The sequence below is a fragment of the Oncorhynchus gorbuscha genome, unplaced genomic scaffold, assembly GCF_021184085.1.
Source record: "Oncorhynchus gorbuscha isolate QuinsamMale2020 ecotype Even-year unplaced genomic scaffold, OgorEven_v1.0 Un_scaffold_717, whole genome shotgun sequence".
Lineage (NCBI taxonomy): Eukaryota > Metazoa > Chordata > Actinopteri > Salmoniformes > Salmonidae > Oncorhynchus > Oncorhynchus gorbuscha.
Genome location: NW_025745777.1, coordinates 132673 through 145257, shown reverse-complemented (window position 1 = coordinate 145257; position 12585 = coordinate 132673). Strand labels below are relative to the sequence as shown.

The window sequence follows — 12585 nt, the reverse complement described above, 5'->3', positions numbered from 1 at the left end:
AGCGGGCGGGGAGGTTATAGGTTCCGCGAGGCGCGGTAGGGTTACTGTAGGTTCCGTAGGTTGCACATTTATAGTGTTTTAGGCAGAGTTTAGTTCAAACACGAACAAGCCAACCTTCCTTCCCCACGTAGACTTAGTTACTTCCGCAATGACGCTGCTCCACGTCAAGGGAGCGTCGGGAAGTGAATCGGTCAAATCGGAAAAGTAGAATCGGTTGAATTTATTGTAGAAGTAGTTCAATATTCAATCAGAACACAAGTGTCTTAAACTATGAATTTACTCCATTGCTTATAGTTCTAAATGGATACGTATTGCATCGTAAAAAGTAAGGTGGTTGTCGTGTTATGAATGGTTTCGTAATTGTCAGATTGTCTCTCAAACTGCAAAACCGCAGCTGCCGTATCTGTGGTATTTACTGTCAGAGACCGCTAGGTCGGGTTCGTTCTCCACTGCAATGCTTTCTCTGAGTTTTGGGTATCGCAGCCGAATTTCAAGGCGAGACTGACTAATACAAATAATATTGCATAATAAATACTCGATATTATTTGTAGATATTATTTGTTTTTCGATATTATTCAGTCGGTCACAATTTCAGTCAGTTGGTCACAACTTACACATGACGGTTTGAATCAGTCATTCTTTCATTTTTATTTATTTAAGTAGGCGAGAACAAATTCTTATTTACAGAGACGGCCTACCGGGGAGCAGCGGGATAACTGCCTTGACAGAGACGGCCTACCGGGGAGCAGCGGGATAACTGCCTTGACAGAGACGGCCTACCGGGGAGCAGCGGGATAACTGCCTTGACAGAGACGGCCTACCGGGGAACAGCGGGATAACTGCCTTGTCACTGCCTTGACAGAGATTCAGAAGCCAACAATCTTTCGGACCGGGGAACAGGGATAACTGCCTTGACAGAGACGTTTACCTTGTCAGCTCCGGGATTCGAAGCCAACAATCTTTCGGTTACTGGCCCTCCACTCTAACCACCAGGCTACCTGCCACCCCTACACTCTAACCACTAGGCTACCTGCCACCCCTACACTCTAACCACCAGGCTACCTGCCACCCCTACACTCTAACCACCAGGCTACCTAACCTGCCACCCCTACACTCTAACCCCACTCTAGGCTACCTGCCACCCCTACACTCTAACCACAGGCTACCTGCCACCCTCCACTCTAACCACTAGGCTACCTGCCACCCCTACACTCTAACCACCAGGCTACCTGCCACCCCTACACTCTAACCCACCGCCCACTAGGCTACCTGCCGCCCCTACACTCTAACCACTAGGCTACCTGCCACCCCTACACTCTAACCACTAGGCTACCTGCCGCCCTACACTCTAACCACTAGGCTACCTGCCGCCCCTACACTCTAACCACTAGGCTACCTGCCACCCCCACACTCTAACCACCAGGCTACCTGCCACCCCTACACTCTAACCACTAGGCTACCTGCCACCCCTACACTCTAACCACCAGGCTACCTGCCGCCCCTACACTCTAACCACCAGGCTACCTGCCACCCCTACACTCTAACCACAGGCTACCTAGGCTACCTGCCACCCCTACACTCTAACCACTAGGCTACCTGCCGCCCTACACTCTAACCACTAGGCTACCTGCCACCCCTACACTCTAACCACTAGGCTACCTGCCACCCCTACACTCTAACCACTAGGCTACCTGCCGCCCCTACACTCTAACCACTAGGCTACCTGCCGCCCCTACACTCTAACCACTAGGCTACCTGCCGCCTACACTCTAACCACTAGGCTACCTGCCCCCTACACTCTAACCACTAGGCTACCTGCCACCCTCTACACTCTAACCACTAGGCTACCTGCCGCCCCTACACTCTAACCACTAGGCTACCTGCCGCCTCTACACTCTAACCACTAGGCTACCTGCCGCCCTACACTCTAACCACTAGGCTACCTGCCGCCTACACTCTAACCACTAGGCTACCTGCCGCTCCACACTCTAACCACCAGGCTACCTGCCGCCCCTACACTCTAACCACTAGGCTACCTGCCGCCCTACACTCTAACCACTAGGCTACCTGCCGCCTCTACACTCTAACCACTAGGCTACCTGCCGCCCCTACACTCTAACCACCAGGCTACCTGCCGCCCCTACACTCTAACCACTAGGCTACCTGCCGCCTCTACACTCTAACCACTAGGCAACCACTAGGCTACCTGCCGCCCCTACACTCTAACCACTAGGCTACCTGCCGCCTCTACACTCTAACCACTAGGCTACCTGCCGCCTCTACACTCTAACCACTAGGCTACCTGCCGCCTCTACACTCTAACCACTAGGCTACCTGCCGCCCCTACACTCTAACCACTAGGCTACCTGCCCCCCTACACTCTAACCACTAGGCTACCTGCCGCCCTACACTCTAACCACTAGGCTACCTGCCGCCTTCTACACTCTAACCACTAGGCTACCTGCCTCTACCTCTAACCACTAGGCTTCTACACTCTAACCACTAGGCTACCTGCCGCCTCTACACTCTAACCACTAGGCTACCTGCCTCCTCTACACTCTAACCACTAGGCTACCTGCCCCCCTACACTCTAACCACTAGGCTACCTGCCGCCTCTACACTCTAACCACTAGGCTACCTGCCGCCCTACACTCTAACCACTACTCCTGGCTACCTGCCGCCTCTACACTCTAACCACTAGGCTACCCTGCCGCCTCTACACTCTAACCACTAGGCTACCTGCCGCCTCTACACTCTAACCCAGGCTACCTGCCGCCCACACTCTAACCACTAGGCTACCTGCCGCCTCTACACTCTAACCACTAGGCTACCTGCCGCCTCTACACTCTAACCACTAGGCTACCTGCCGCCTCTACACTCTAACCACTAGGCTACCTGCCGCCTCTACACTCTAACCACTAGGCTACCTGCCCCTCTACACTCTAACCACTAGGCTACCTGCCGCCTCTACACTCTAACCACTAGGCTACCTGCCCCTCTACACTCTAACCACTAGGCTACCTGCCGCCTCTACACTCTAACCACTAGGCTACCTGCCCCTCTACACTCTAACCACTAGGCTACCTGCCCCTTACACTCTAACCACTAGGCTACCTGCCACTCTAACCACTAGGCTACCTGCCCCTTCTACACTCTAACCACTAGGCTACCTGCCGCCTCTACACTCTAACCACTAGGCTACCCTTCCTCCTCTACACTCTAACCACTAGGCTACCCTTCCTCCTCTACACTCTAACCACTAGGCTACCTGCCGCCTCTACACTCTAACCACTAGGCTACCTGCCGCCTCTACACTCTAACCACTAGGCTACCTGCCTCCTCTACACTCTAACCACTAGGCTACCTGCCACCCCTACACTCTAACCACCAGGCTACCTGCCACCCCTCCACTCTAACCACTAGGCTACCCTGCCGCCTCTACACTCTAACCACTAGGCTACCTGCCGCCTCTACACTCTAACCACTAGGCTACCTGCCGCCTCTACACTCTAACCACTAGGCTACCTGCCGCCTCTACACTCTAACCACTAGGCTACCTGCCGCCTCTACACTCTAACCACTAGGCTACCTGCCGCCTCTACACTCTAACCACTAGGCTACCTGCCGCCTCTACACTCTAACCACTAGGCTACCTGCCGCCTCTACACTCTAACCACTAGGCTACCTGCCACCCCTCCACTCTAACCACTAGGCTACCTGCCACCCCTACACTCTAACCACCAGGCTACCTGCCGCCTCTACACTCTAACCACTAGGCTACCTGCCGCCTCTACACTCTAACCACTAGGCTACCTGCCGCCTCTACACTCTAACCACTAGGCTACCTGCCGCCTCTACACTCTAACCACTAGGCTACCTGCCGCCTCTACACTCTAACCACTAGGCTACCTGCCGCCTCCACACTCTAACCACTAGGCTACCTGCCGCCTCCACACTCTAACCACTAGGCTACCTGCCACCCCTCCACTCTAACCACCAGGCTACCTGCCACCCCTACACTCTAACCACTAGGCTACCTGCCACCCCTCCACTCTAACCACTAGGCTACCTGCCGCCCCTCCACTCTAACCACTAGGCTACCTGCCGCCTCTACACTCTAACCACTAAGTCCAACACGGACAGTGTCCATGACCATGAAAGGGGTATTGAATCACAGGTATCGCCTCCTGGGTGGATGCTGTCCTCAACCCCTGTCCTAAAATCGAAATACATTTATTCTAGCCTTAAACGGGTCGGGGGACTGGCGTATGATCAGCTTCCGGGTCAACCATTTGTTTTATCGCCTATGGTAGGAGTTCCCAAACCTAAATAAAAACATAATAAAAAAGGAGTTCCCAAACATGTTTTGGCCCACGACCCCATTATGATATCTGAAAATCCTCGCGACCACAACCATGTTAAAAAACAGATGTAATTAACAGCCAATGTTTCGTTTTTTATTTGTGGCCGTGGCAGTCAATTGAAAAACATTCTAACAATATTTCTGATTGCATTCTCAACTCACCACCACATACTTCAGTCAATTGTAAATGAGTCTGACGTAATGTATATCTCACCAGCGCTAATGAGATGGGTGTGCTTGATGCATGTCGACTCGAAGCTTCTCAAAGTCAGGATCAACCTGGATCAATATGTGTTTTAATGCAGAGGGGACCACTGAATCCAGCTTCACGCATATATGAGCTGGCAGCCTATCATATAATATCGTTTTATGGTGCTTTCACGACAACTGGGAACTCGGAAAAATACGAGGTCAAATGATGACGTCAGTGATATTTAGGTCGAAAAAGTCGGAGCTCGGAGACCTAGAAAGATGTTTGAAGTCCGAGTTGGATGACCGTTCAAAACGATTTCTCCCACAGACGGAGTTCGTTTATTTCCGAGTTCCCAGTTGTCGTAAACGCACTGAAGTCGGAGATTTCCGAGTTCCCAGTTGTCGTAAACGCACTGAAGTCGGAGATTTCCGAGTTCCCAGTTCGGAGTTCCCAGTTGTTTTGAACGCGTCATTAATACTCAGAGGGAGAGGGCAGGGTATCTGGATGTGGTTTGATGTACATAGTTTACAATCGAAGTAACCTGCAGCAGTATATCTCCGAGTTCTGTACTCAGCCCCTTTTCAAGCCAGTTGCTCTCAGTGTACCATAACAATGCGTCCATATGGCAAAGAGAGACACATTGATAACTGGAGCGCAGAGGCCTGCCCGCCGTCCCACCATAGATGTAGCACCATCTGTTCGATCCCATATGGAAACTGTTTTTCTTCCATTCATCCTCGGGAATCGTGAAACATAACAATATCTCATCGAAAATAGCATCCCCTGACATGTATAGCGAACAAACGCATGGGCATCTAGGCCCTCACTGCTAACGGCCATTTGGACAGCATAAACTGGGGAATTTTTGATTCGTTCAGTCAGAACATAAATACTTCGTTTAGCAATGTTATCTGAAAAAGCTATTGGTGTGTTTCTGTGAGTCTGCCTGACCACAAATTGTTTTTACCATATCAATTGCGACCGGTATTATCAAAGTCTCTGCAATAGTGTTGTTTCATCGCATAATGAGCCGAGCCATTCACTGTGGGAATGATTCAAGTGCCCCGGCGGATTTTGTCAATTCTTTCCATGGTGGAGCATGTGATCTAAGGCCGCGCTCTGGTTTCATCTGATCGGCCTCTGTACATCTTGGTGGAGCAAAAGCAATGTGGGCTGCCGGCCAGCAAAGCCACTTTCCCATTGATCTAACGGTGACAAACGGTGCCCTCAAACTCTGGTTTCATCTGATCTTTTGGGCAGATTTGTCATCAAACTTTGTCATCCAAGTCTTCATTTAGATTTTGAAATTTGATCCATTCGTTCATCTGCAATGCTTGGAGTTGGAGCTACTTATTCCTTCCAAGCGATTCATTGTTGAATTTGCGATTTCCAGTTCGATGTGTAATCTTTATGTTCAATGGCCGATAATTTCTCTAAATGATTTATCTTAATATGACAAGGATTAAAAAGGATTTGCCAGTAGATTGTCGACTGTCATGATGATGACTGCTAGTTACGATTTTGACAGTAAGATGTTGACATGATCAGTCCAATCAAAGCTACTGTAGATATAACGTGATTTGACATATATATATATTTTTCCTATTTTTCCTAAGTCCTAAAAATGTGGGGCTCAAAACTGAATGAATGGTCGCCACTGCTCCCGCAACCCCATGTTCATATCAGTCGACCTCACGTGGAGTCGCGAGCCCTAGTTTGGGAAACGCGGTCATAAACTGACGCGTTCTAGAACAGAAGACCATTACTCGGCGCGTGGCTTGCATGGAGATGTCTGCTTTATACCTCGCTCTGCTTCTGTTCTCCGGTAAGTGTTCTGTTCTCTGTCACTTTCAGGAAAGTCGTTTTACACAATTGTATCTAAACAACAGCATTGATGTCAAATTGTATTGCGTGGTTATTTTCAGAAAAGCAAAAAAAAAAGCTGTGCGTAAATTGGAATGGCTGCACATATGCCCAAAGGGGAGAAGGCTATAGGCTATTAATAAAAGGGATTTTCATTCTGTAAGACACAAATCAGTTTTATATATGTATTTGTCATACAGGTGAATCCCTGCATTGTACAGCAGCCTGTTGTCTGGTCTGGGACAGCCTACAGAGCAGGGGAAAGTTGGCGTGTGCGTGTTAGAATCTTACAGCAATATGAGAACATTTCTCCAAAAAACAAAGCCGTCAAATTGTACATCAATTTAGTTTGCTGCAAAGTGTAGCCTGTGTGTGTTTGTCTCTCTGTAAGTACACACACACTCACAGCGGTTATAGTGAATACATTGACCGTTTGTTTAACAATACCTTTTACAATCTAAATTTAGAGCATGTTATCGACGGGATAACCAGATCTTACGAAGGGACTGAGTTAGCGACAACACCGACAGTCACCTCCCCGTTACCGGAGCGATGGCGGCGGCGGGACAAGCGGGGCTTGTTGGAGTTGGCGGGCGTCGTTAAATGCAGCACTGGGAGGTCGGCGGTGGCTTACATCATGTATGGATGTTACTGCGGGCTGGGAGGCCAGGGATGGCCCCGAGACAAGGCTGACTGGTGAGTACCATCACACACACACAGAGCTACTACTGGACCAGGGCTGGGAGGCCAGGGATGGCCCGAGACAAGGCTGACTGGTGAGTACCATCACACACACACAGAGCTACTACTGGACCAGGGCTGGGAGGCCAGGGATGGCCCCGAGACAAGGCTGACTGGTGAGTACCAGGCCGAGACAAGGCTGACTGGTGAGTACCATCACACACACACACAGCTACACTGGACACAGAGCTGGGAGGCCAGGGACACAAGGCACTGGTGAGTACACACACACACACACACACACACACACACACACACACACACACACACACACACACACACACACACACACACACACACACACACACACACACACACACAGAGCTACTACTGGACCAGAGCTGGGAGGCCAGGGATGGCCCAGAGACAAGACTGACTGGTGAGTACCATCACACACACAGAGCTACTACTGGACCAGGGCTGGGAGGCCAGGGATGGCCCCGAGACAAGGCTGACTGGTGAGTACCATCACACACACAGAGCTACTACTGGACCAGGCCCTGGTTGGCCCTGGACAAAAGTCTACTGGGACTCAGCACTTAGCCCTGGTTTAATTAAAGCCGTGGCTTGGCACAAACCCGGTTGGCACCAACTCTGATTTCTAAATACATCCACAGACCGTGAATATCTACAAACAGTGATTTCATGCTGTAATGTTCTGTCTGCCAGGGCCGGATCCAGGCATAAGCAACATAATCAGCATAAGTGGTGGCTTTTGGCCCCACCCAACAAATACATGTATTTTATTTTAGGAACTCAGTCGGTGTCTCACTGCTGAGAGTTAGAAGAGGTGTACAGTGAGAGGTGTACAGTGAGAGGTGTACAGATAGAAGTGTACAGATAGAGGTGTACAGTGAGAGGTGTACAGTGAGAGGTGTACAGTGAGAGGTGTACAGTGAGAGGTGTACAGATAGAGGTGTACAGTGAGAGGTGTACAGATAGAGGTGTACAGTGAGAGGTGTGCAGTGAGAGGTGTACAGTGAGAGGTGTACAGATAGAGGTGTACAGTTAGAGGTGTACAGATAGAGGTGTACAGTGAGAGGTGTACAGTTAGAGGTGTACAGATAGAGGTGTACAGTGAGAGGTGTACAGTGAGAGGTGTACAGTGAGAGGTGTACAGTGAGAGGTGTACAGTGAGAGGTGTACAGTGAGAGGTGTACAGTGAGAGGTGTACAGTGAGGTGTACAATTCGAGGTTGTGTGGAACAACAGCTGTTTTCCCTGTTGTTTTGACAGTCACTGAATTAGAGATGTCAGCTAACCATTTTCCGATTGGTAAATTAGTCTATCCAGTTAGAGTTGAAGTCGGAAGTTTACGTACACTTTAGCCAAATACATTTAAACTCAGTTTTTCACAATTCCTGACATTTGATCCTAGTAAAAAAAAATGCTTTCTTAGGTCACCACTTTATATAAAGAATGTGAAATGTCAGAATAATCATAGAGAGAATGATTTATTTCAACTTTTATTTCTTTCTTCACATTCCCAGTAGGTCACAAGTTTACATACACTCAATTAGTATTTGATTAGCATTGCCCTTAAACAATTTAAACTTCGGTCAAACATTTTGGGTAGCCTTCCACGAGCTTCCCACAATAAGTTGGGTGAATTTTGGCCCATTCCTCCTGACAGAGCTGGTGTAACTGAGTCAGGTTTTTAGGCCTCCTTTTTTGCACATGCCTTTTCAGTTCTGCCCACACATTTTCAATAGGATTGAGGTCAGGGCTTTGTGATGGCCACTCCAATACCTTGACTTTGTTGTCCTTAAGCCATTTTGCCACAACTTTGGAAGTATGCTTGGGGTCATTGTCCATTTAGAAGAGCCATTTACAACCAAGCTTTTAACTTCCTGACTGATGTCTTGATATGTTGCTTCAATTTATCCACATACTTTTCCATCTTGGCAGGCCATATATTTTGTGAAGTGCACCAGTCCCTCCTGCAGCAAAGCACCCCCACAACATGATGCTGCCACTCCCAGTCTTCACGGTGGGGATGGTGTTCTTCGGCTTGAAAGCCTCCCCTTTATCCTCCAAACATAACGATGGTCATTATGGCCAAACAGTTCTATTTTTGTTTCATCATACCAGAGGACATTTCTCCAAAAAGTACGATCTTTGTCCCCATGTGCAGTTGCAAACCATAATCTGTCTTTTTTTATGGCGGTTTTGGAGCAGTGGCTTCTTCCTTGCTGAGCGACCTTTCAGGTTATGTCGATATATGACTCGTTTTACTGTGGATATAGATACTTTTGTACCTGTTTCCTCCAACATCTCGCCTCCCTACCACTGAGGAAGTACAGCTCCCGCTCAGCCCAGTCAAAACTGTTCGCTGCCCTGGCCCCCCAATGGTGGAACAAACTCCCTCACGACGCCAGGACAGCGGAGTCAATCACCACCTTCCGGAGACACCTGAAACCCCACCTCTTTAAGGAATACCTAGGATAGGATAAGTAATCCCTCTCACCCCCCCCCCCCTAAGTTTTAGATGCACTATTGTTAAGTGACTGTCCCACTGGATGTCCTAAGGTGGATGCACCAATTTGTAAGTCGCTCTGGATAAGAGCGTCTGCTAAATGACTTAAATGTAAATGTAAAGGTCCTTTGCTGTTGTTCTGGGATTGATTTGCATTTTTCGCACCAAAGTACGTAAATCTCTAGGAGACAGAACGCGTCTCCTTCCTGAGCGGTATGACGGCTGCGTGGTCCCATGGTGTTTGTACAGATGAATGTGGTACCTTCAGCTGTTTGGAAATTGCTCCCAAGGATGAACCAGACTTGTGGAGGTCTATAACAAAAATTCTTAGCTAATTTATTCTTATTTTCCCATGATGTCAAGCAAGAGGAACTGAGTTTGAAGGTAGGCCTTGAAATACATCCACAGGTACACCTCCAATTGACTCAAATGATGTCAATTAGCCTATCAGAAACTTCTAAAGCCATGACATTATTTTATGGAATTTTCCAAGCTGTTTAAAGGCACAGTCAACTTAGTGTATGTAAACATCTGACCCACTGGAATTGATACAATGAATTATAAGTGAAATAATCTATCTGTAAACAATTGTTGGAAAAAATGACTTGTGTCTTACACAAAGTAGATGTCCTAACCAACTTTCCAAGACTATAGGTTTGTCATAAAGACATTTGTGGTTGTTGAAAACCAAGATTGAATGGCTCCAACCTAAGTGTATGTAAACTTCTGACTTCAACTGGATGTAAACTTCTGACTTCAACTGGATGTAAACTTGTAGAAAATCATGGCCAAATAGTGGCTAGGCATTCAGGGTACGTGCACAGGGGACCTGACCTCCAGGGGGCCTGACCTCCAGGGGGCCTGACCTCCAGGGGGCCTGACCTCCAGGGGGCCTGACCTCCAGGGGACCTGACCTCCAGGGGGCCTGACCTCCAGGGGGCCTGACCTCCAGGGGGCCTGACCTCCAGGGGACCTGACCTCCAGGGGGCCTGACCTCCAGGGGGCCTGACCTCCAGGGGGCCTGACCTCCAGGGGGCCTGACCTCCAGGGGGCCTGACCTCCAGTGGGCCCCAATTGATTTTGTTAATCACACTCACAGATATCATTAAAGGTGCAATATGTGGAAATCTCTCAGCCATTTTCTGGTTGCTAAAATTCAAATAGTTTGCCTAATAGTTGACCAAATCTCGGGTTAGGACCCCCCCCCAAAAGGCTAGATCCGGACCTGCTGTCTCCTGTCCCTTGGCCAACAGATAGTTTCTCAGACCCTCCATTTTGAGCTTGGAAAAATATGGACTGAATTCTGCTTTTGTTGATGAGCTACTACATAGTCCGAGGCTGTAGAGAACACAAGCCAAAGCCATTGTCCTCACATAATGGATTGTATAGCAGACTAGATTTACATAAAGCACTTTGAGAAATTGTACCAGAGTTAACTCCCATCAGCAACACGATTGTGTTATTTTCTGTCCACAAGGTGCTGTCACAAGCATGACTGTTGCTATGGGAAGGCTGAGAATCTGGGTTGTCAGACCAAGACGGACAAATACCAGTGGACCTGTGAGAACAAGATGTCCAACTGCGGTACAAACTACACATCCCCATAATTCAACACTGTATTTCTGTATGAACTACACATCCCCATAATTCAACACTGTATTTCTGTATGAACTACACATCCCCATAATTCAACACTGTATTTCTGTATGAACTACACATCCCCATAATTCAACACTGTATTTCTGTATGAACTACACATCCCCATAATTCAACACTGTATTTCTGTATGAACTACACATCCCCATAATTCAACACTGTATTTCTGTATGAACTACACATCCCATAATGCAACACTGTATTTCTGTATGAACTACACATCCCCATAATTCAACACTGTATTTCTGTACTCCTAAGCACTCCCTAGAATAGTGGTTCATCATTACGCCTAACCCGAACCTTAAATGAAGAGCTCAAAGCACATGTATGTTTATGATGTAGCCAATTCTGACTGTGGTAACCAGTAACAACCGTGGATACAAGCTGTATTTCCAGGTCTGAAGCCAAGGGGCAATTTTCCATCGATAATGTGACAAATACAGTCCTATTGCATTCTATTTAGTCCTATTGCATTCTATTATGTCCTATTGCATTCTATTTAGTCCTATTGCATTCTATTTAGTCCTATTGCATTCTATTTAGTCCTATTGCATTCTATTTAGTCCTATTGCATTCTATTTAGTCCTATTGCATTCTATTTAGTCCTATTGCATTCTATTTAGTCCTATTGCATTCTATTTAGTCCTATTGCATTCTATTTAGTCCTATTGCATTCTATTTAGTCCTATTGCATTCTATTTAGTCCTATTGCATTCTAAGAATTCTACATTCCACACTGTGTGTTCTGTCCGGTGGTTCTAGAGTCTCTCAAGAACAGATGTGACAAGATTCTGTGCAGGTGTGACCGGGAGGCGGCCAGGTGTCTGAGGAGAGCTCCCTTCATCCCTAAATACTCTGTCTGGCCCGACTTCATGTGTGGATATGAACAGCCCACCTGTACCCGTCACTGATGCTGTTACACAGTGTGTGTGTGTGTGAGAGAGACTAGTGTTTTCTCTCGTTTGTCCTGGCTAGTGGTGTGTGTGTAATAAAGACCTACAGTACTTTACCCTCTGTCTGTCTGATGGGCACGGCCCATGGGTCTGATTAACAGTGTGATTATATCACCATGACAGACCTGGTGGGGGTGTATCATTAAGTCCATGACTGAGGACTCAGACAGCAGTTCTATAAACAGCTTGTAGACTGACATTTTCAATGTACAAAAGAAAACAGTAAGGACATTATTCTAATGGTGTGTGTGTGTGTGTGTGTTAGAGTCTAATGGTGTGTGTGTGTGTTAGAATCTAATGGTGTGTGTGTGTGTGTGTGTTAGAGTCTAATGGTGTGTGTG

At 47.8% G+C, this 12585-nt stretch overlaps 1 protein-coding gene across 1 annotated transcript; it reads left to right on the top strand.

The window, feature by feature from the left end:
* Positions 1–5923: 5923 nt before the first annotated feature.
* On the top strand, positions 5924–12300 carry LOC124019906 (phospholipase A2-like). Its single transcript, XM_046335348.1, has 4 exons — positions 5924–6381; positions 6887–7115; positions 11113–11219; positions 12054–12300. The coding sequence occupies exons 1-4, from the start codon at positions 6339–6341 to the stop codon at positions 12200–12202; spliced, it is 528 nt and encodes a 175-aa protein (XP_046191304.1). The 5' UTR covers positions 5924–6338; the 3' UTR covers positions 12203–12300.
* Positions 12301–12585: the final 285 nt, after the last annotated feature.

What these genes read in the sequence shown, in the direction of transcription:
- LOC124019906 (XM_046335348.1), top strand. Translation starts at nt 6,339, where the DNA reads ATGGAGATGTCTGCTTTATACCTCGCTCTGCTTCTGTTCTCCG. An exon ending in CGCTCTGCTTCTGTTCTCCG is followed by an intron (nt 6,382 to 6,886) that starts GTAAGTGTTCTG and finishes ATCTAAATTTAG; the next exon opens with AGCATGTTATCGACGGGATA. An exon ending in CCCCGAGACAAGGCTGACTG is followed by an intron (nt 7,116 to 11,112) that starts GTGAGTACCATC and finishes TCTGTCCACAAG; the next exon opens with GTGCTGTCACAAGCATGACT.